Here is a 21622-nt window from a genome sequence, read left to right as displayed (position 1 = left end):
CTGTGGGAAACGAGCACTGGTGGGAATAATTTTTGTAAAATATCCTAATGTAGACAGGGCTTGACACCCACACATCCCAATCCCACACCAAGCATATTCTCAGCCAGGCCAGAGTCTCTATCCTGTTTACTGTATTTCACTCCACCAGTATTCTTACCGGAGATGTTTGTGTGATAATTTATCTGCTTCTCTTTATTCTTTGTACAAAGTTGTCCTCTCTCATATGACAAGCAATTGCTCCAAAGATGACTGAAAAGTTCCAAATAGTAGATTGCAACTTCAGGTCAGGGATAAAGAAGAACAGATAATTTCCCAGAGGGTGGGGAAGAGAGGGACTAAAGCCTTATAAAGCTCATGTTTAAGCAAACCTCCTCTTACAGTGTATTTCAGATTTTCTGTGGCATATCAGTTGCCCTTTGAACGCTCTCAGAATTACATTGGACAAACCACATTTTTCTTAAATGTTTCAGCTATCTGCAATTGTTTTCAATTGCAGCATGTCTGGACATGTAACACTTTGCAAATTCTGCCTTGCTGCACCATTCCTGGATACAGCAAAACAAAGAGAAGCAGTTTTCTGAAAAATTATGAAGGCAGGGACCTTTGGATGCAGGCAACAGGTTGACATAAAATACAAAAAGGGCAGATCTGCACGATGAAGGTGTATGTGATCATAATGTGAAAATGGTGCCCTGTGTTTGTTTGCTTATACAAATCCTTTTAGGACCCCTACAGGTGGTGGTTGCTTGTATTCCATTTTTATGTTGCATTAGCAAGGTAGTCAGAATTACTGGAATGTCAGAGACGTTAAACAAATGGTATAGACCCAAACATATCCTTCCTTCCTGTTTCCTCTAGCCGACATGATAACTTCTAAATGGTTATTTTTCTATCTCAAGTTTTAATTCAGCGCTTTGCTGGTACTGAGCCTACTGGAAAGCATGCTTCAATGATGTCCTGTCTCTCTTCTCTTTGAAGGCCGTTCTGCATGCCCCTCCTCACATCAACCCCCCTCTCATAATAATTGTATCAATTGTAGAGCACATATTGCCACAAAGGCATTGTCGTTTGACTGGTGCTGCATGTTTAATTTCCTTATCAAACTCAGCACAGCTGACCGTCTCTTTTAGGATTCTGTACTGCTGCCCGTCACCGTAGTGTCTGAGTGCATGAGGACTGATTTGTAAAATGGTCTTATTGGCATTTTCAGTTACAGCGGTTTTGTCTTTTTTTTTTTTTTTTAGTACCCTGCGATGAGAGGACACGATCTTGCTGTTGGCTCCTACGGTACTCACAGATCATCCATTCTACCTCTGTATGAAGTAAGGGACAGTACATTTGTTTTTATTAGTAACTAGTAATATTTCATTAGTACCTTTGAATATGCTGTGTACTTTACAGACACAAGGCACCAGGGCCTGATAAAATACATCCTAGAATACTCAAGGAGCTGAGTGAAGAAATCTGAGCCATTAGCGATTATCTATAAAAATCATAGAAGATGGATGAAAGTCCAGAGGACTGGAAAAGGACAAATACGGTGCTAGTCTGTCAAAAGGGAAATAAGGACAACCCTGGGTAGTTATAGACTAGTCAGCTCAGCTTCAGAACCTGGAAAGATAATCGAGCAAATAATTAAGCAATCAGTTTGCAGACACCTAGAAGATAATAAGGTGATAAGTAACAATCAGCATGGATATGTCGATAACATATTGTATCAAACCAACTTAATAACTTTCTTTGACAGGGTAACAAGCCTTGTGGATAGTGGGGAAGCAACAGATGTGGTATATCTTGACTTTAGCAAGGCTTTTGATACTGTCTTGCATGACCTTATCATAAACAAAGTAGGGAAATACAGTCTAGCTGGGACTTCTATAAGCTGGTTGGAAAATCATTCCCAGAGAGTAGTTTTTAGTGGTTCACAATCAAGCTGGAGGGGGCTATTGGGTGGGGTCCTGTAGGGATTGGTCCTTGGTCTGGTTCTGTTCAATATCTTCATCAATGATTTAGATAATGCCATAAAGTTTGTGGATAATTCCAAGCTGAGAGAGGTTGCAAATGCCTTCAAGGATAGGATTAAAATTCAAAATGATCTGGACAAACTGGAGAAATGGTTTGAAGTAAACAGGATGAAATTCAATAAGGACAAATGCAAAGTACTCCACTTAGGAAGGAACAGTCAGTTGCACACATACAAAATGGGAAATGACTGCCTAGGAAGGAGTACTGCGGAAAGGGATCTGGGAATCATATGGATCACAAGCTAAATATAAGTCAACAGTGTAACACTGTTGCAAAAAAAGCAAACAACATTCTGGGATGTTTTAGCAGGAGTATTGTAAGCAAGACGCAAGAAGTAATTCTCCCCCCCTGCACGGCTTTGATTAGGCCTCAACTGGAGTATTGTGTCCAGTTCTGGGCACCAAGCTTCAGGAAGATGTGTACAAATTGGAGAAAGTCCAGAGAAGAGCAACAAAAATCATTAAAAGTCTAGCAAACATGACCTATGACGGAGGATTGAAAAAATTGGGTTTGTTTAGTCTGAAGAAGAGAAGACTGAGGGGGGACATAACAGTTTTCAGATAAGGTCCCAATCTCACAAACACTCATGTATGTAATTTTTTAAATACGAGTAGTCTTATTGAAGTGAGTGGAACTAACTTCATGTTGAAAGTTATTCATAGGAGTGAGTATCTGCAGGGTCAGACACTAAAAGTTACGCCCAAATCTTTCAGAAGTTTTTTAAACTGGCTGCTTTTCTGTGTCTAAACTACTTCAACCTGTGACTCCAGTCATGTAACCTGTGGGTGGGCCTTTGTGTGAAAGTCAGTGGAGGGAGCTCTGCATGCAGGTGGAAGTCCACTTATGTGGATCCAATTGTAGGATCAGGGCCTATAAACAAAATTCTGTTTGACACCTTCTTGTTCATACCTTTCTAGAATACTTTCCAGGAACTACAAGTAGTGAGGCGGAGTTTAAACTTGTTTAGGACACAAATGATGGATTTGGAATTGACTATGTTACGTCAGCAAACGACAGTTTATCAGCACATGAGTGAAGAAGAAAGGTAAATATCATTGTGTATGGGTTTGTTTTTTAAAAAAAGGAGAAAATAAGCACACATCTAAACTTATTTGGTCCAACAAAAATTATTATATGATAAGGGGCATGCTCCTGTTCCCATTGACGTTAAAGGCAATTTGCTCATTGACTTGCCATTGAGCAGGAGAAGGCCTGAATTTTCTCTCACATTTTGGTTACTGTCTCCCCATCCCCATGCCTGTAATTCTTCTTTTCTTGTTTTTCTGGTCTACCTTTTGCACCAGTCACCAGAACCCTTATCTCACTCCCCTGCATATTTTTGATAATTGTGTGTTTTAATGAGCTTTTATCAAATGCCACTTTTAACTTTTTTAGTTTAAATGTTTTTGGTTTAGATCTTTTTCTCTCCCCCCTTTCTGCAGAAATAAATAAATTGCAAAGTGTTCAGATGTTCTTTCAGGCCCTAGCTCCCACGTGCAGTTTAAAAATGGCGCTCATTATTTTGGCTATGTTTAACTGTCCTGACCATGAATTTCAGGAAGAGCTTCATCCAGATGATCTGGACCAGTTTTAAATATTGCTCCTCTACTTCTTACATTTAAAGCAGCTCTTGACTTGCCTAATTCAAAACTAATTAAATTCACGAACAGTTTGCCTGTTGAGAATGGCTTCTTGACCCTGTTGCTACCACTGCTTGTGAAGAGAGAACCAGGCAGGAGAAATACATTTTGATCATGATGTTGCTGTTGATTTTCTAAATTTTAAAATGAATCCATTAAAAAAATGTATAAAAATCTCTAAACTCCATATGCTTGACTATGTTGAATTTAATTTTAAACTTGTGGAACACATTCCCTGTTATGCAGAAAAGGAATGTGGCAACCAACCCCCTTTTCTTTTACAGACAGCCACTGACATAAGTTTTCTCTTTGAAATTATCCCCTCCACCCTACCCCACCTCCTTAAAAAGAGATGGAGTTGACCTTTTGCCCCCTTCCCCTTCAGTAATGCTCAGGTGGCAGCAGGTTTCTTGTGAAAGAGCATCATTCAGTCCTGAGGTGCACCATGGATTCTGTTGTCCTTGCTGCCATGGTGCTTCATAGGATGTGATGGATTATGGCTCTTTGCTAACAGAATGCTGTTGGTTCTTTATAATTTACTTGCATATAGATATGAAGCTGATCAACTCCAGAGTTTGAGAAAATCGGTCCGCATGGAGCTACAGGAGCTAGAAATGCAGTTAGAGGAACGTCTACTTGCTCTGGAGGAACAGCTTAGAACTTTACATATGTCTTCACCTTACAGACCTCAGACACTTACAGTGCGTATTGCTCTGCAATAAGTATTCAGATATCTTAGCAGCTTGTTTACTTTAATTGCATGCTGAAGTAAGACACAAGGTCTCCCTTACAGTACAGAAAACACCAGCTTGGATAGTCTCCAACCAAAGTCTTAACTAGTTGGGAAAATAATCTGCTGAATCTTGGAGATGTGTTTTTAATTTAGTTCAGAAGTGACACTTTATTGTTTTCTGTCAGGGGGTCTTTCAAAATTGAAGAGGAAGTCTAAGCTCAGGAAAAACAAACTAAAATACAGTGTTCCCCCACTTTGAGGCTAAACTATTAACACTGAGCTGTGCAGATCTTGTTCTCCCACCCTGGGATTTCGCACCTCTTTGCTTCTGCCATTCTTCTCCTGTTTCTCCTGTTTTCTTCAATCTCCACCCAAGAAATCTACCTAGACTCCCACAACCTTAACCATCATGCATCACTGCAACCCTAGGGCCTGGAGGTGCTCCCTCAGGAGATCATCGCCGCTGCTTGTTTTGCTAGCCAAAGGTCATTGTAGAGAGCAACAGGAGATGCATATGCCTCAAAGAGGTCGAATGTGCTACCTCCAGTGTTGCCCACCCAGTGAATGAAGGACTGGACATAGACCCAAATTTGTCTCTACTTTTCATTGTGCCATCTTTCTTCAGGTTTCCTTCCCCTTTTCTGTCTCTGCTTTGCTTCCTTTTATTGCTTCTCTTTTGCCACCATCCTACAAATTATGTATGTGCCCCTGCTAAACAATTAAAGAAGCACTAGTAACACAAACATTCCCTTAGGAAAGAGAAGAGACATACACGTATGTATGTCAGTGAAGTAGGAGAGAAACTGTAGGAGAGACATACACATATGTACGTCAGTGGAGTAGGAGAGAAACTTCCCCCCCCCCTCCTTCTTCCACCACCATCTCAGCAAAGTACTGCTCTTTTGTGCCTGCTTCTGCTGCTCCATCTCAGACCATGGCACTGGGCACTGATGAGAATGACATAGTCTCTGATCATTTCTCTTATCTCTCCCAGCCAATGTTGTTATAGAAGTTTTGCGTGCAGGAGCAGCAGAGACACAGGCCAGATCCTCCTCTGTAGGACTCTGTCTCAGAGAAATTTTTGAAGCGCAGGAAGAACAGGAAAATCTGAGATCGCTGTGATCCAAAGCCAAATTTAAAGTCTTGGAGTATTATAAATGTACATATATTTTAAAACCTCTCATAGAAAAAGGCCTTCTTTTAAAATGACTGAAATAGACCCTCTTTGACGAGCTTTCTATGTGTCCTGATTTCCATGTTTTTACTTCTTCAGAATGTTTCCTACTACAAAATATATTATTTATTAACATTTGACAGCTTAAAAAACCAAACCTCAATATCCTAATTTTGCTTAATATTTCAGGGAATGTATAGCAGCAGAAGCACTGATAATCTATCATGCCTTTCTCCACTGAACGTAATGGAACCAGTAAGTAATTTTGTTTTAAACACTGTTAGAAAAGGCTTTCTTAGGAAAGGCAGGACAGGTTTAGTATTCAGTAGAGGCCTGATCCCGCAAGCACTTACCCACATAAGCAGTCCTGTTGAAAACAGTGGCACTGCTCACGTGATCAAAGAAACCCATGTCCGTAAGTATTTGCATGATCTGGCTTATGTTTTAGGAGAAATGTATGGAGGGCAGGTGTTGCTTGAGAGTGGTTGGCTATTTTTGGTAAGTGGTGAGGTGGTTGTGATGCTTCTCAGTTCTGGCCAGTTATTTGCAGTTCCAGGAGCCTTGGATAAGTACCTTTTTGTCATTAATTTATTTAGATTTAGAAAAAGAGAACTATAACAGACTTCATAAAAAAAGCTGTCCAGAATTTGCAGAAACGTAGGCATCTTTCAGTTGCTTTACTAGGGGGAGAAACAATTCAAGACTAAAGGATAGTTTTCATCAGCTTTGACTGGGTGCATCCATTTTTACAAAAGTCAGTGGTTTGCAGCACTACAGTCATTTTTATTTAATTTGACTTTTAATAAAAGATTATTCCTTATGATCCTTGGTTGCAGTCACAAAGGCAAAGCATATACATATCATGGAATGACTAAGTGATTGAATACATAAGAAAAAGAGGGAGAGTCCTGTCTGCACATGACTTACATAGTTCTGCAGAATAGTGTGAATCGGCTTTGTCTGTGAGGTGCACAGGCAAAGCACCACTGAGTACCATTTTTCTAGTTGTTGTCATCTTAAGTCATTATAGAAAATACAAGAGGAAATAAACTGGTTTCTCTGCACGCCTAGGTCTCTGAACTTATTCGAGAGCAGTCGTTTCTGAAGTCAGAGTTGGGACTGGGAGAGTTTGGTTTGGAAACTCTTCCAGCAGAGGGATCAGAGTCAGTGTTCTCTCATGGAAACTCGGATTCTTCTTCAGTGTGCTCCAGTCACACAAGTAGAAAAGCTGCTGTAAACTCATCTGAGCTGACTGGAAAATCCAAGCCTCAAAGCAAGAAGTTATACCGAGCATCTGTTGCCTTAACGCCGACCCCGCCGGCAAGAGCAGGCATTGGACAGCAAGCTGAGTGCTCTGAGGAGTCTGGAGACTCCAAATCAGAGGTGGAACAAAAACTTGAAAAAGTCCCTCTTGTGCCTTCAGTTGATGACATTCACAGAAGTGTGGAGAACGAGGAGCTGCAGCAAGTCATACGGGAGGTGAGAAAAGATGGTCAGTCTACTGGGGTCCTGGGTTTTTAAAATGTGGCTTAGTTGAGGTTGTAGTTGTACTGCAGTGAACTCTTTGACACAGGGAAGCAGGATCCTCTCCCCCCACCCTCCCTGCAAACTCACTGGAGCCTGCAGCAGTGGACCTGCTGTCAGCCATCAATGGTTTGAACCATAATTGTTTGTTATATCTGAGCAAAACAGTTAACAGCACATGGAGGATAACTGATTAGTACCATGGAGATGGTAGGGAAGAGCCCTCCAGCGCCTCTGCTTGGTAGCATTGAAAGCATGTCAGACTTCAAACTAAAATTATTCTGGAAGGTGTTTCTCTCTGAAGTTCATCTGACAGTAAGGGCTATTTGGGGTTAATTTATTGATGAAACATTGTATCCAAAAGGTCTCAACAGTAAATTTTAAGGAGATTACTCTATTCTACCTCTTTCCCTGCCCCTCCACCAAATCATTGCTGATTCTAGAAGTGTGACTGGAGTGAGCCGTGGTCAGAACAGAAATGACTCCAGCTCTTCTGAACCATTATAGTGATCCCTATCTGTGTGTATGTATTTGGAACAGTTATCTGCTGTCTGTGAAAGAAAAGGAGGTTGGTTGCCACATTCTTCTTCTGCTGGTTTGGTTTTAAAATAGGACAGTGGCACATTTTCTTAGTTGCATGCAACTGGCCATGATAATTTAAACTTCATAACACCCAAAATACCAGGGAAAAGGAAATCAAAGATTTTTCTCCCGGAAGTTCTCCTGTGGGAATGTGGACTTTTCGCTCTCTGCACTGAGCACAGGAATGGGAACCAGAAAATTTTAATCCCAGCTTTGAAAATGACTCGCTGGCTTCAGCAGGTCGCTTAAGGCTCAATTGTGGCTTTGTCATGAACCATGGGAAAGGGCAGCATGCGGTTGTGCTGTGCCAGGAGTACACCATGACCAAATTGTGACTGTCTGAGCCTCAGTCTAATACCTGGGCCCCAGTTGTTCCAGGATGTTGAGAGTGGGGAAGTCGTCTGATCCAGCTCTATACATAGTACAGTTGTACAAATTACTTCCTCAGGCAGGGCAGTTTAGCTCCATCTACCTGTGTGGAAGGAAAAGTAGCAGCACTAGGGAAATTGCCTTCCACCACCCTCCTTCCCCTGTGTTGCCACCCACAGTGCAGATAGCCTATATAAGTAGGAATAAGGGGGGTCTCATGCTTCTTTACCCTCCGTGCTCCCTCCCAAAGTCTAGTAGCATAGCTAGGATTGCAGTGTGACCCTCCTCTCTGTCTGTTTCTCCACCTGTAAAATGGGAATATTATTTACTTGCCTGCTTCACAGTGGTGGGGTGAAGGATATTTAATATTTGCACAGTGGTTTGAAGATGTAAAGTGATCTGACACTGCTAAGTTCTGAGCTCCCTCAGTTCTCCACAAAAGCACTGAACTCCATGAAAGCACTGAAACTTTGTGCTCTGATAGAAAAACTAAACAATGAAAATAAAAAATCCTTGAAGTTTTCAAACACCCAGAATTTTTCTGTGCCTTTAAACTGAGATAGGCAGGAATGCTTACACTGTAAAATGGAGCACAGAATGGTAAATAATATGATACGAGTTCTTGCGAGCATGACCTCTAGTCTGAGAAGAGACTGAAGGAATTTAATCTGTTTAGATCTGGGTGACTGCCTAACTAGACAAAGAAAAGAGAGAGAAAACTACAGTACAATGACTGGACACCAATGTTAAAACTGATTGACGTACTAATGTTATAACAGGATACATCTAGCTTGGCTGTTATGGAAAACACTTGGCAGGGTGGTCAAACAGACGGGTCCAGCTTTCAGTACCCTCGTTCACCTTAAATAGTACCTTACACCATGAGTAGCTCCATTGAAGTAACTGGGACTATTTGTAAAGTGTGGCCCTATGCAATGTGAGTAAGGGTTTCCCAACGTGGCTGTTAGTGAGGCACATGCCTGGAGTGAGTGCATCATTGTTTCTGTGATCACCACTAAGTAGACATTCGTTACCTGCCATTGCACTAGGGGGGGTTGAGATTCCATCATTTACCCCTCTCTATATAGAATAGAAAGTAACTGAAGTGACACTGCGGTAAATGGTTTTGTTTTGTTCTTTTAATGGCGATCAGTAGAGTTGCTCAAGGAAAGGTGAGAGAAGTTCTGGAAATTGCCTACTTGATTCAGGTGACAGGACCATGTAGACCAAGACATCCCAAATTCTCCTATTCTCTGATCTGTTTCCTTTTAATCCCTTTGGAAGAGCCTCTTGCTACTTGTGCTATGTGCTGAGGCCATTTCATGACATGCTCAAGAGATTTCTCTCTTGCAGTCCATTTTACCGTTCTGCATTGGTCTTCCAAAGAAGCCCTAAATGTTGCATTTGTGACATCTCTATGGTTCTTTTGGCAACAGACTGTAATGTCATATGTGGGATTATGATATTATTGCCAGATGTTGCCAAAGAAGAAGCTGAGAGAGGAAGGAGAAAGTTATAATTCAAACGTATGTAAGAGTAGCCCAGGGAACAGAGAAAAATGGAATCAAAGTATGCTGTTATTTCAGGAAATGTTCTTTTCAAATTTTACTTCAGTGTGAAAGTTTCTCTTTAAACCTTTTAGGTGATAGCAAATAAAAAAAGATGTCCACTCTGAAGAGAGATTCATGGCATTTGTCTGTGTTTTCTGAGGCTTCTGTACAATCAGTGCAATAGGCTTTTAGCCCGAAAGACTGAGATTCAAATATGTTGACTTAGTTGACCTGGACTCACTCCACAGGTGATGTTTGAACACACAACAAAGTTGCCACACAGTTTAACTGTTCTAGCAGCCTACTCAGGAGAGATTCATGCCCAAAACAGGAACTGTTTTGAAGGTCAGGATTTAGGTAAATTGGCATAGGGGTGTCTGGAAGTTTTTTGCAGAGTCTGCAAATGCTACTGAATACTATTCATAAGAATCTTTCCATTTCATAGGCATTAAAATTACCACAAACTGAAGTGTGTCATGCTTGTGTAACTCCATTGTTAGCACTGGAATTCTTTTTTTGTTGGAGAAGGAAAGGAAATCTATTAGTATGCATTCTTGATATATGCCTTCACAAATTCTAAACCCCATTGCATATTAAATAATGCCTCCCCTTCTGTATAGCCACATGACCTCATGTTGGGGAAGGAGAAAGTATATAGTGCTTCAGAATATGCTTGGGTGGGCTGTGGTGTATGGGAGCTTTGACCAATAACTATTTACTGGTTTAAAAAAAACAAAAAACAACCTTTAACTGCTAGCTCTGAGTAAATGAACTCACTCCCACAGAAGGGAATTCAGCAATAATAAATGTCAAAGTACTGAACACTGCTCATCTTGTTTGATGAAAGTACACTCTTGCCTCCATTGAAATATCACATACAGTGCTTACTTCTTGTCTCTTAGATCACAGCATTGCAAGAAGTGCAACTGGGTCCTTTATTATTCTGCATGTTGTTTAACAAAATTAAAGAATCTGGTTTTGAAGATGATGATTATTTGACCGTACCCTGGTGTCGGAGAATCTTAATGAAATTGTACTTTAATGAAGTTGGACATCCTATAAGCACCCTGTTTGAATGAATGAAGTATTAGTACATTAGCTGGGTCAGGGAATTGACTGATTATGTGTCTCCTGTTCAAATCCAGCTCAGTTTGGTAGTGACCAAAAAGTGTTGCAACCTTTTGGCTCTTCAGTAGCTTGTGAGAGACAAATATGGTTACCTCAGTGCTTAGAATCATAGAAATGCAAGGCTAGGAGGGACCTACACTTTCCTTCATCTTTCTTTTATTCCTAATGAATTTATAGAGTATCATCTTATTGCCATTTATGTCCTTCGTAACTTATATAACTCATTTTGTGCTATAGCCTGTCTGATTCTGTCCCTACTTGCCACTACCGTTGGCACTAGTGAGTAGCCTCAGAAGAGGCACCAAGAGATTACCTGGCATGGAGACATCCTTTAAAGACTGAAAGGCTTAGTTCTTCCAGGGCAGGGTTACAGGGTAGTGGCGGGAAGCTTCTGTTCATATTCTACATCTTCTGTAGATAAATGGAGGACTTCAGTATGCCAGGGTTGTCAGTCTGGCACTTCCACGCCAGCAAGAAATTCATTGTTAACTGTGCAGCACCGCGATGGTGGTTGCTTTTTGAGGTGAGGGGGAATTAATGCTTTATAAATAACCCACCTCCCTGGCAGGATCCTAGGACACGGGTGCTGAATGCTGGCTGACCCAAACCAGACAGATTTCTCTATGGATGGAAAGGAGACTATGGTTCAGACCCGAATCAGGGATTGGGGTTAGTGTGCCATGTCGACATACCCCTACGGGTCTGAAAGAAGAAAGGTTGATTGCTTGAAAACACTGGGATTGAAATGGCATCCCTGGCAGCCTGGAAGAAGAGCCTATGGAAGGGGGTAAGGGATAAATACAAAAGGAACATTGGGTTGCAGTGAAGGAAATAAATACTGATGGAAGCTGAAACAGGGTTCTACAGGTCCTTGAAGATGAGGACCAGGAGATTAAAGTTGGTGCATAAGGGAAGAGGAAGGTGAATGGAGGTTAATCTTATAGCTGAGGCACTGATTAGGGACTCAGGAGTTCTGGATTCAATTCCCCACTGTGCTGCAGACTCTGGGCAAGTCACTTAGTCTACACTATGACTACATTGTCTACACTGGTCTACGCTACAACTTTAGGTCAAATTTAGCAGCGTTACCTCAACTTAACCCTGGACCTGTCCACACAATGAAGCCCTTTTTTCCGACTCAAAGGGCTCTTTAAATCGATTTCTTTACTCCACCTCCGCTGAGGAGATTAGTGCTGAAATCGGCCTAGCTGGGTCGAATTTGGGATAATGTGGACACAATTTGACAGTATTGGCCTCCAGGAGCTATCCCAGAGTGCTCCATTGTGACCACTCTGGACAGCACTCTCAACTCGGATGCACTGGCCAAGTAGACGGGAAAAGGCCGCGAACTTTTGAATTTCATTTTCTGTTTGGCCAGCGAGTTTGCAGAGCTCATGAAGAGGTCATCAGCATGATGGGCACATTGCCCAGCCTGTACTTTATGAGAAGTCTATGACTGCACTGTCGTTGTCTCCTCGCCTGGTTTTGTGCAAAACAATTGTCTGCCATTGCTCTGACGGAGGGAGGGGCTACTGATGACATGGCTTACAGGGAATTAAAATCAACAAAAAGGTTGGCTTTGCATCAAGGAGAAACACAAATAACTGTCACACAAAATGGCCCCCTCAAGGATTGAACTCAAAACCCTGGGTTTAGCAGGCCTCTGATTTCACAAAACAAATCAGGTCAATTTCTTGTTTTGATCCACTCCATCTCTCTTTTACATGTTAGGCTGGCAGCAGCCAATGCAGAACGACTGCTGGCCATAGTCATCTCCTGGGTGCTCAGCAGAAGGTGCTGCATTACGATTGCTAGCCATCATCATCTCATGGCTGCTTGCCAGAAGACGGTGCAGTACGACTGCTAGCCATCATCATCTCCTGGGTGCTTGGCAGAAGATGGGAATGACCTGGCTAAGTCACTCCCATGTCTGCCCAGGTGCCCCTGACTGACCTCACTGAGGTCGGCTAAAAGAGCACCCAGGTATACGATGATGGCTACCAATCGTAATGCACCATCTGCTGCCAAAAGGCAATGAGCTGCTGCCGTGTAGCAATACAGTCCCACATCTGCCAGCACCCAAGGGACGTACGGTGATGATGAGCTGAATGGGCTCCATGCTTGCCGTGGTATGGCGTCTGCTCAGGTAACCCAGGAAAAAAGGTGTGAAACGATTGTCTGCCATTGCTTTCACGGAAGGAGGGTGAGGGGAGCCTGACGACATGTACCCAGAACCACCTGCGACACTCTTTTTTGCCCCATCAGGCATTGGGATCTCGACCCAGAATTCCAATGGGCAGCGGAGACTGTGGGAACTGTGGGATAACTACCCACCTCTACCCACAGTGCAATGCTCCGGAAGTTGACGCTAGCCTCGGTACTGTGGATGCAGTCCACCAACTTAATGCACTTAGAGCATTTTTTGTGCGGACACACACAATCAACTGTATAAAAACGATTTCTAAAAAAAGACTTCTAAAAATTCGACCTAATTTTGTAGTGTAGACATACACTTAGTCTCTCCATGCCTCTGTTCCCCATCTGTAAAATGGTGACAATACTGCCCTTTCTCACAGGGTAAATATGCTAATGACTGTGAGACACTCAGACATCAGGAAGTCGAAGAAAGTCATAAGGTGAAAGGTCAGTAATTGGGAGGGAATTTAGTTAAAGAGAGATGGGGAGAGACCTCAGGATCAGACACTGGAACTAAGGTAGAGAAGCTGAGAGGAGATTCAGAAGAGTAGCAGTTGCTCTTTGTTAGGTGTCCATGTCTTACCAGTGAACATCAAATGTTTCTAACAAGTGCTTCTGCTTTTCTTTTTATTTTTATCTCCTTCAGGGACATAGTCAGGAGTAATTTAGGAAATCACTCACAATCAGAGAAGTGTGGTGATGTGCAGTCCTCAAGCACTACATTGATGAGCTTTAAGCTGGGGATCTCAGTGATTTACAAATGTTAGCAAATGTAGCCCCTGGGAGGTGGATATGTTTTATTATCCTGGTGGGGAAACACAGGACTAGCGTGATATGCCAAGGTCACACAGGAAGCCTGTGGCAGAGTTAGGATTAGAACAGGAGAAGCCAGACTCCCAGCCCTATTCCTTACCACAAGACCATCCTTCCTCCTAGCCCATTATCTGTGTTAATTTGGGCAGGCTTTATCAGTTTATTTTAGAAATCAGCCTTTATTTTTATTTACCCTATTAGAGAGAGGGCACAGAATGTATGTTTTGGAATGGACTCTGGGACCCATATTACTATAGAAGAAAGATGGCTAAGAGTGCAGTGTGTCCTATTCTGACAGCCGTAACTGCCATATGGTCAAGGAAACCTCCGTGTTAGTAGCACACTGGTCCTAAACAGCCATTTACCTACTGTGCCTTCCCCTCCAAGTTTAACCTGGTGCTCATCTGATTATCTGAAGGAAGAGAAACTCTAAAACCAGACGAGTGCCTATCAGATTAACAGCTGCCCCAAATTCTGGGGGGGGTGTGTGTGTGTGTGTGTGTGTGCGTGTGCGTGTGTGCGCACATATCTCTGTGAGGTTTGTGGTTATTAGTGCCATTGCTCTGTGAACGTTTTACTGATCGATGAATAGAGTTTTTCTGTCTTACCAGTTAACAGTGCACAAAAGTCAGCAAACTGTCCTGATGAAAAACTATTCCTAAATAATATTTTTAGGGCCTGCATTTCTGCTTGGCATGGATTGGTAATAAAGCTATGCACTTTTGCCACTAACGGTTCAAGGCTTGAATTATTTGTCAAGAAGAACAAGAGATAAGTAGTCTTGGAGTAGCCTTGCTGACTTGGTCACTTAATCTCCCTGGCATGCAAGGAAAAAGGACACTACTCCTTAAGGGAGAGAAGAAGAATTTTATAGTGAGCCTTTCATAGTAATAGTGAGCTTTACCTTGAAAGGGTTAGACAAAGATCAGAACACCTCTGGCATGTTGGCTTAAGCAAATGTTGCGCCCACTTTAGTGATGGGGGATCATGGAGAGATTCTGAGACTAGTCCATGACACACAAGAAACTATTGGCAAAGTCAGGATTAGGGATTATCTGGGCTTCTAACTCATGTTCATTAAAATGAAACCACATAAACTCTACCACATTGAAAAGAATGTTTATCAATGTACAATATGAACAGGTTTTTTAAGTCTAGGATTTACTAATCATACCAGGAAGTGGTGTGGTTTTGCATTTTTTAAAAAAAAAAGAAATAACCTCTTTTTATTCTAACTGAGACAGAATATATTGTTAATGTTACTGACACTGACAGGCAATATCCTTTGATTTCTAATAGCCTTCATTCCTCTACCTGGATTTGATGGTCTTCTCCTAAGTTATACTCATGCCACGCATCAAACCTCTTAAGTGTGACAAAGGCAAAGAGCATCTAAATCTGCCTTGGCTCATGAAGATCTCCCAGACTTGCTAGTAGCTCATCTTTTTTTTTTCTTCACGTCAGATCAGTGCAATACGCTGCTCTAGTGCCACCTTGTCTGTTCATCATTGGCCAGGTCTACACTACGAGATTAAATCGGTTTTAGATACGCAATTTCAGCTATGAGAATAGCGTAGCTGAAATCGAATATCTAAAATCGATTTACTCACCCGTCTTCACCGCGCGGGATCGATCCGCGCGGCTCGCCGTTTCGAATCCGGAAGTCCGGTAGTCTAGCTGGAGTTCCGGAATCGATCTAAGCACTCTCTGGGATCGAGATATCGCGTCCAGACCAGACGCGATATTTCGATCCCCGAGCAATCGATTTTAACGCGCCAATCTGGCGCGTAGTCTAGACGTGGCCATTGTCTCCTGCTTCTTTACTGAAGCCTATAGCGATCTGTTCATTCTCTGCTCCTCCCCATCTCCAGCTGGGATCTTACTAGAATTCAATCACCTTTACATTTTTATATGTAAGCCTAATTAACAGATTTTAATAGAAATGATGTGAAATAGCCTTTGCCAGCATAAGTAGTATTCCAAAGGCAAACTGGTAACGTGAGTGGGCAGGTGTTTTTCTGCTAAAAATAAACCCTCATCAATATTGTAAATTTGTTTCCTTGATTTTATTAAATCGTCATCCTATCCAAAACCCACCCACCATTTAGATGAGCTGCTTAATAAATTGGAGTGGGGATAGAGGATAGAGGTGTTTGTTAGTCCTGTGGACCTTATCCAGAGATCTATTCACAGTGTAAAGATTGCTCCATTTAGGGTGTTTTCAGTGCATCTTTGCTAAAATTCTTTTCTCACAATCGTAGGTGGTCAGCATTTTATTAGTTTTTAACCTAAAACTGGTAACCCTAGATATAAACAAATATAAATGTAAACAGTCTGGAAAGTTACTTAGTTTACAATGCCATGATTTTTTCAGAGACTTGAAATTCAGATAGTCTTATTTTGCAATAGAGACTCTTTTCCACCTGTATTTTTTAAAATATTCATTGCTACTATGACTCCTAGGACATGCAGCTGATATCTAATATGTCTACTGTACTGTGCAATTTTACCCTCTGCGGAGTTGTGCATAACTTAATGACCTTATAACTCCATATAATCTTTTTTTTAGATCAAAGAATCTATTGTTGGTGAAATCAGACGGGAAATAGTAAGTGGATTATTAGCAGCTGTATCATCCCCAGGTAGATCTGCTAATGCAAAGCAAGATACACAGCCATGAAACAGGTACTACAGGTAATTATTATGAATTTTGCTGGATTGATTAATTTAACTTACTGAAACGGAACAACTGGCTGCAGAAGAATTTTTCATTATGTAGAATATTTGTATTTGAAAGTGTTAGATTCACTTTTAAGGATTCTTGCACAGTTAAAATAGAAAAAGCCTTTTACACAGCCACAAGAAAGTCAAGTCTTACATTGCTCTTCTCCCCTGAAACCTAAACTACATCAGCTCAATTGAAGTTTAATTAAAATTAATGAAAGATGTATACCTAAATCTGTTAGATGGCTTTGGAAACTCCAGCCACCTGACAGTGATGGCCCTTAAACCTGCCAGTTTTACTTAATATGTAACATCCTTACTTCAGTATCTACAGTGCTCCCTTATGCAGCTGTGTATTCACTGTAGACCATATCTTGACTACTGCAAATATCAAGGCTATTTAAATAAAAATACATGTTTAGTTATCTAAGCAACTGGGAAGTTTTGAAGGGACAACACTGTGTCATGCTCCTTCATGAATCTAATCTTGCTCTTAAATGGTAGATGTTTCATTGCCTTTTCTTTCTCCAAAGGTAGGCGTGTGGACCAGCAAAGCTGTGGAAATCTGCTCTTGGATGACGTACACTGGTGAAGGCATCAAATTATGTACTTGGGATCACTACAGCTGCTGAGATAGGCTACTGTATACAATGCCTAGTTCTATGATGCATTCCTTATTATTTCTTCCTGAGTCCATATCTAGTGATTTAGACACTTTGCTTAGTTTACTACTTTCCATAAACCATCAAGAAAAGTATGGCCCTTTTGAAAGACCTAATATTTATTTGTATGTCCCTATTGTTAATTTGTGTGTAGTTTATTTCTTTGTGGAGAGATGTGTCATGAAACTTGATCTAACCAATTTATAAATAACATACATATTCAGCCTAGCTTTTTTTTAAATAAAAAACACTGACCTCTATGAGGTATTTACTGTGCAATAACTGATTCACTTTGAGAGCTTGAAACAACCAATATTTGTTTCCACTGCTGTTACTTAGTGCCACTTCAAAAGAAAAAAAATTCTGTTGTAAAAATTTCTATTAACTGTTGGGGAGGTTACTATTAGCAGAGTGGTAGAATGATATGAGGTTACCTAAAACTACTTAAAGTTCTTACACTGAAAGCTTTATCTTTGTGCAGAAGATAACTTTAATTTTATTTTGCTTCCCTACTAGTCCTCCCACTCCTTGGAAATGTGCCTTATGTTAAACACTGTATGTGTTCACTACTTCTCGGGTATATCAAGAGAAGTTTTTTTCTGTCTTTTATTAAGCAAAATACAATAAAAAGACTGCTCTTGGAAAAGTATTGGGGATGTGTGACTTGGAGTGGGTGGGTGACCTTGGTTGTATTATGGGGAGATTAAAGTAAATTAACCCCCCCCACACCACCACCCCTCACAGGTTGTATTGTAGCTTAGGCCAATGAAAATGTATTTGTTCTATTGGATAAAATTGAAAGTAAATGGGGTTCAAATGTAGGGGGTGTTTTGTGTGCGTGGTCAGACAGACGTTTAGTGGATGTGTAACACAACATCTGAATGTTGCTGGGATACTCCTTTGTCATTTCCAGCTATTAAAAATGTTCATATTGTGTCAAAGTCTCAATCAAAGAATAGTTAAAGGTATAACAATATTCTATAAAAAGGCTTATCTGAAAGATTTATAAATGTGTTTGGAAGACACACCTAAGGGCTGATTTCTAACAACAGGAATATTAAACCAATAAAGTATTTATTTTGCCTACATACAGTCTTTGCCAGTGTTTTTTTACATTGATGCAGTCGGGTATGTTTTTGATGTCATTTTGTGCATTCTACTTTTTTGCTTAAAAACATCAATTTTTAGATCAAATGACAGTCCTCCTTAGAAAATGAGGACATGTGGACCAGAAGAGTAGCATAACGATAGATAACTTAAGTCTGGGGGCTGCAGAAGGCTTCATATGCTGAATTTACTGGACACTTAAGATATTTAAATTTAAATTTTAAATCTAAGTTCACCAAGAACCAGATTTTAAAAGAAGTTCCTCACCCTGCAATTCCCATTTTCTCTCAATGGAAACTGTTGGGGGCTAAGCGTTTTTGAAATTTGGCCCAACCTATGGATGCAGAGCATTCTTGAAAAGCCACCCTAGATGTTAAATGTTGAAATATAAATGGCAGTGCATAAATACTGCCCGAGGGAGTTAGCGTAAGGATGTAACTTGCAGTAAGGGGGCTCTGCTTTAATTCATAACCTGCATGCCCAAATACTCTATTTACATTTCAAAACTCCACCTCAAAGAACATCCAGATAGAGCTTTGTGCACCCTTGATGTCAATTTAAAAACACAAGAAAGTAAATTTACCTAAGCAATTGGAATAGCAGTGGACCACCTTCTTCCCCTCCCCTGCATCACTCCACTACATCTGACTATTCAGTAGACCCAATATAAATTAAAATTCCCAGATCACACTCTTCCCCCAAACCAAATTCCCACCCTCAGCTGCATTAATCTCTTTCCAATGCTGCTTAATGGCAGCATGCCTGGAATCTCAACAAGTTTCAGACCAGAGTGGAGAAGAGCGCTCCAAAGGAAGGGGGCTCTCAGAGAGAACATTCTGCCAGCAGCCCCCCAGCTTGGTAGAACAGTGTGATCTCTGCTGTGGGAGCAGGTCAGGGAGAGAGTGCTGGTCCTTCAGCTAGGAAGAACCCAGATTACTTAGGGTTTGTAGGTCAGAACCTGTATGAACGTGAGATCTCACTCGTACAGAATGTGCTGTTTAATATTTGCTGGAAGGTGGAGACAGTGCCAATTTTTCATTCTGGTGACAGAAGCCAGATTAGTGAGGTTCTGGTGCAATTTAAAATAGATATACTATACTAATCTACACAAAAACCAACAGACAAGTAAACTGCTCAGCTGCCTGTAATCCTGATGGTACTGCCTTGAGTGCAGGGGACTGGACTAGAAGACCTCTCGAGATCCCTTCCAGTCCTATGTTTAAAAAAAAAAAAACCTAGATAAATTCGTGGAGGATAGGTCCACCAATGGCTATTAGCCAGGATGGGCAGGGATGGTGTCCTTGGCCTCTGTTTGCCAGAAACTGGGAGTGAGCAACAGGAAAGGATCACTTGATGATTACCTGTTCTGTTTGTTCCCTTTGGAGCACCAGACATTGTCCACTGTCAGAAGACAGGATACTGGGCTAGATAGACCTTTGGTCTAACCCAGTATGGCCGATTTTATGATTCTATGAACTTCACCCTCCTTTAGGGCTATTGATGGTTTAATGTTTTCCAGTTCAATGGTGTTTTTTAATATTTATTCATAAAACTCACCACTGCTGTCATACAAATTAATCCTAACTTGTATCTCAATTTTTTTCTGACAACTTCTGCTTATGTCTTAAACAGTTGTCATTTATTACAGGAAACATCCTTTGCTTTGGTGCATTACCCAGTGGTAATACCACTTCATATGAAAAACCCTGACTTTATGAAGGAGGATGCATTTTATTTTGTTATTATATTCATGGTTTTGTTTGTTTGGTATTTTGAGTGGCACAATTATATTCATGGTTAGTGAATTTTCACCAGTTAAATTCACTGTGAATGAATTTGTAATAACTACCAGAGATCATTTCCAAAGCTTCCCTGTGATAGTGGAGTAATGACTGCTAGTCAGTAAAGAAATAAAACCAAGGGCTGATTTTTGCAAAATCTCCTCAGGAATTTGGATGGCAACTGGGCAGTTGAATTTCTAAGGTGAGTGCAAATCTTGGCCAAGAACTTTAGAGCACAGCAACAGCTACAAACTGGCAAGTGCTAGTGAAAAGACTATCTTAAGGCATAGCCATGACAGGTTAGGGCCCCAGCTCCTGGAGTCACAGAGTTACATCCGAATCTTGTCTTCCATTTTAATAAACTATGTTTCTAGCCCTCTTGGTTGCAAATCTTTAAGACATGACCAGAGATCAATTGATGCAAAGACGTACGTCTGAGTATTCAAACAGCCAGAAACAATAGCTCAAAAAGACTGAACTGTCCCAGGCCTGTCTTCTCTGGGATGTTAACACCAAGACCCAGGCTTCAGGGAGTACTGCCAACACCAATCCAGCAGAGGACTCCGTGTGTGGCCAGAGGAGGAAGAGGAAGCTGGACCTAACCTCCACCACCCCAGAAGTAGATATATCTGAGGTAAACACTGTGGAGGGCTCTCTACAGACATTTCTGGTGCTTCTCTGTGAGGGAAGGGAGGTGCCCCTGATGCTGCTAAGGTGGCGGGGAAGAGGACCCTGCTGCTGTTTCTGCCATTGCTCATAGTGGGAAAACCGTGCCATCCTGTTGCACCCCACTATGCCCAAAGAGGAGTGGTGGCAGGCTCTTCAGCAGCTTAGTGGTAGGTTCTTTTGTGGGTTGGCTCTTAATACTGTAAGGTTGGACACAATGAGAGGCAGGGTCAAAAGAGGTGCCCCATGTCACGATGTGTCTAGAAGCCTGGATTGCTTTAAGCCAATCCTGGTTGGTGTGTCTTCTGACAAGAGAAATTAACTTAGATCCTCCGTGACCTAGTTCAGCCATTGACAAGTGTGAATCAGTCTGGCCTTCTGGGGCACTGTCTGTGTCTTCCTATGGCTTTTTTGAACTGCTAATCAAATGGCTACTGCTCAAAAATCTACAGCTGGTCAAAACATTTTTGATTGAATGAAATTTAATCTAAATGTGTGATTTCATTGAAACAATGAAATTTCCTTTGGGATGGTGTTTGAGATTCAGGGCTGTCTGGTCACTGCTGACCAATTCCAATAAAAAAAAAAAAACTAGGCTTTTCAGGCTAAAATCATCCATTTCAACACGATTCTGTTTGGAGAAAACTTTTGAAAGCTTTTATTTCATTCCAGTGTGGAAGAACAAATTTTGAAACTGCAAAAGTTGTCACAAAATGGCACTGTCATCCTCCAGCCACCTACAGTACAGTATAACATGTATAGTTTTGTCTATTGTCTTCAGTGCCCACTCTCAAATTTTCCCTTCGCTCCAAGGGGATTTGAGAGGTATCCGGGCCTGGGGATCTTTGGTGTGATGGTGGTGTAATGACTTGCACCCGGGTGGGGTTCTTTGGGCAGTTGGCCTTTATATGTCCCAGTTCATTACACTTATAGCATCTTCCAGCTGAC

At 41.3% G+C, this 21622-nt stretch overlaps 1 protein-coding gene across 5 annotated transcripts in view; it reads left to right on the top strand.

The window, feature by feature from the left end:
- The window catches only part of ITPRID2 (ITPR interacting domain containing 2), a 62234-nt gene extending 44026 nt beyond the window's left edge, over positions 1 to 18208 (top strand). For 2 of the 5 annotated variants that reach the window (XM_075070072.1, XM_075070074.1), the window contains 7 exons: positions 1245 to 1322; positions 2943 to 3070; positions 4216 to 4366; positions 5762 to 5827; positions 6644 to 7051; positions 16304 to 16428; positions 16992 to 18208. In XM_075070072.1, coding sequence (XP_074926173.1) covers positions 1245 to 1322; positions 2943 to 3070; positions 4216 to 4366; positions 5762 to 5827; positions 6644 to 7051; positions 16304 to 16414 — 942 coding nt within the window. In that variant the 3' untranslated portion in view covers positions 16415 to 16428; positions 16992 to 18208. The remainder of the gene's footprint in view (positions 1 to 1244; positions 1323 to 2942; positions 3071 to 4215; positions 4367 to 5761; positions 5828 to 6643; positions 7052 to 16303; positions 16429 to 16991) is intronic. The other 3 variants (XM_032783803.2, XM_075070075.1, XM_075070073.1) reach the window with 3 other exon arrangements.
- The last annotated feature ends 3414 nt before the right edge of the window (positions 18209 to 21622 follow it).

Source organism: Chelonoidis abingdonii, chromosome 10 (genome assembly GCF_003597395.2).
Source record: "Chelonoidis abingdonii isolate Lonesome George chromosome 10, CheloAbing_2.0, whole genome shotgun sequence".
NCBI classification, from domain to species: Eukaryota; Metazoa; Chordata; order Testudines; family Testudinidae; genus Chelonoidis; species Chelonoidis abingdonii.
Note: the sequence above shows the minus strand (reverse complement) of the source record. Positions and strands in the feature narration are given on the sequence as shown.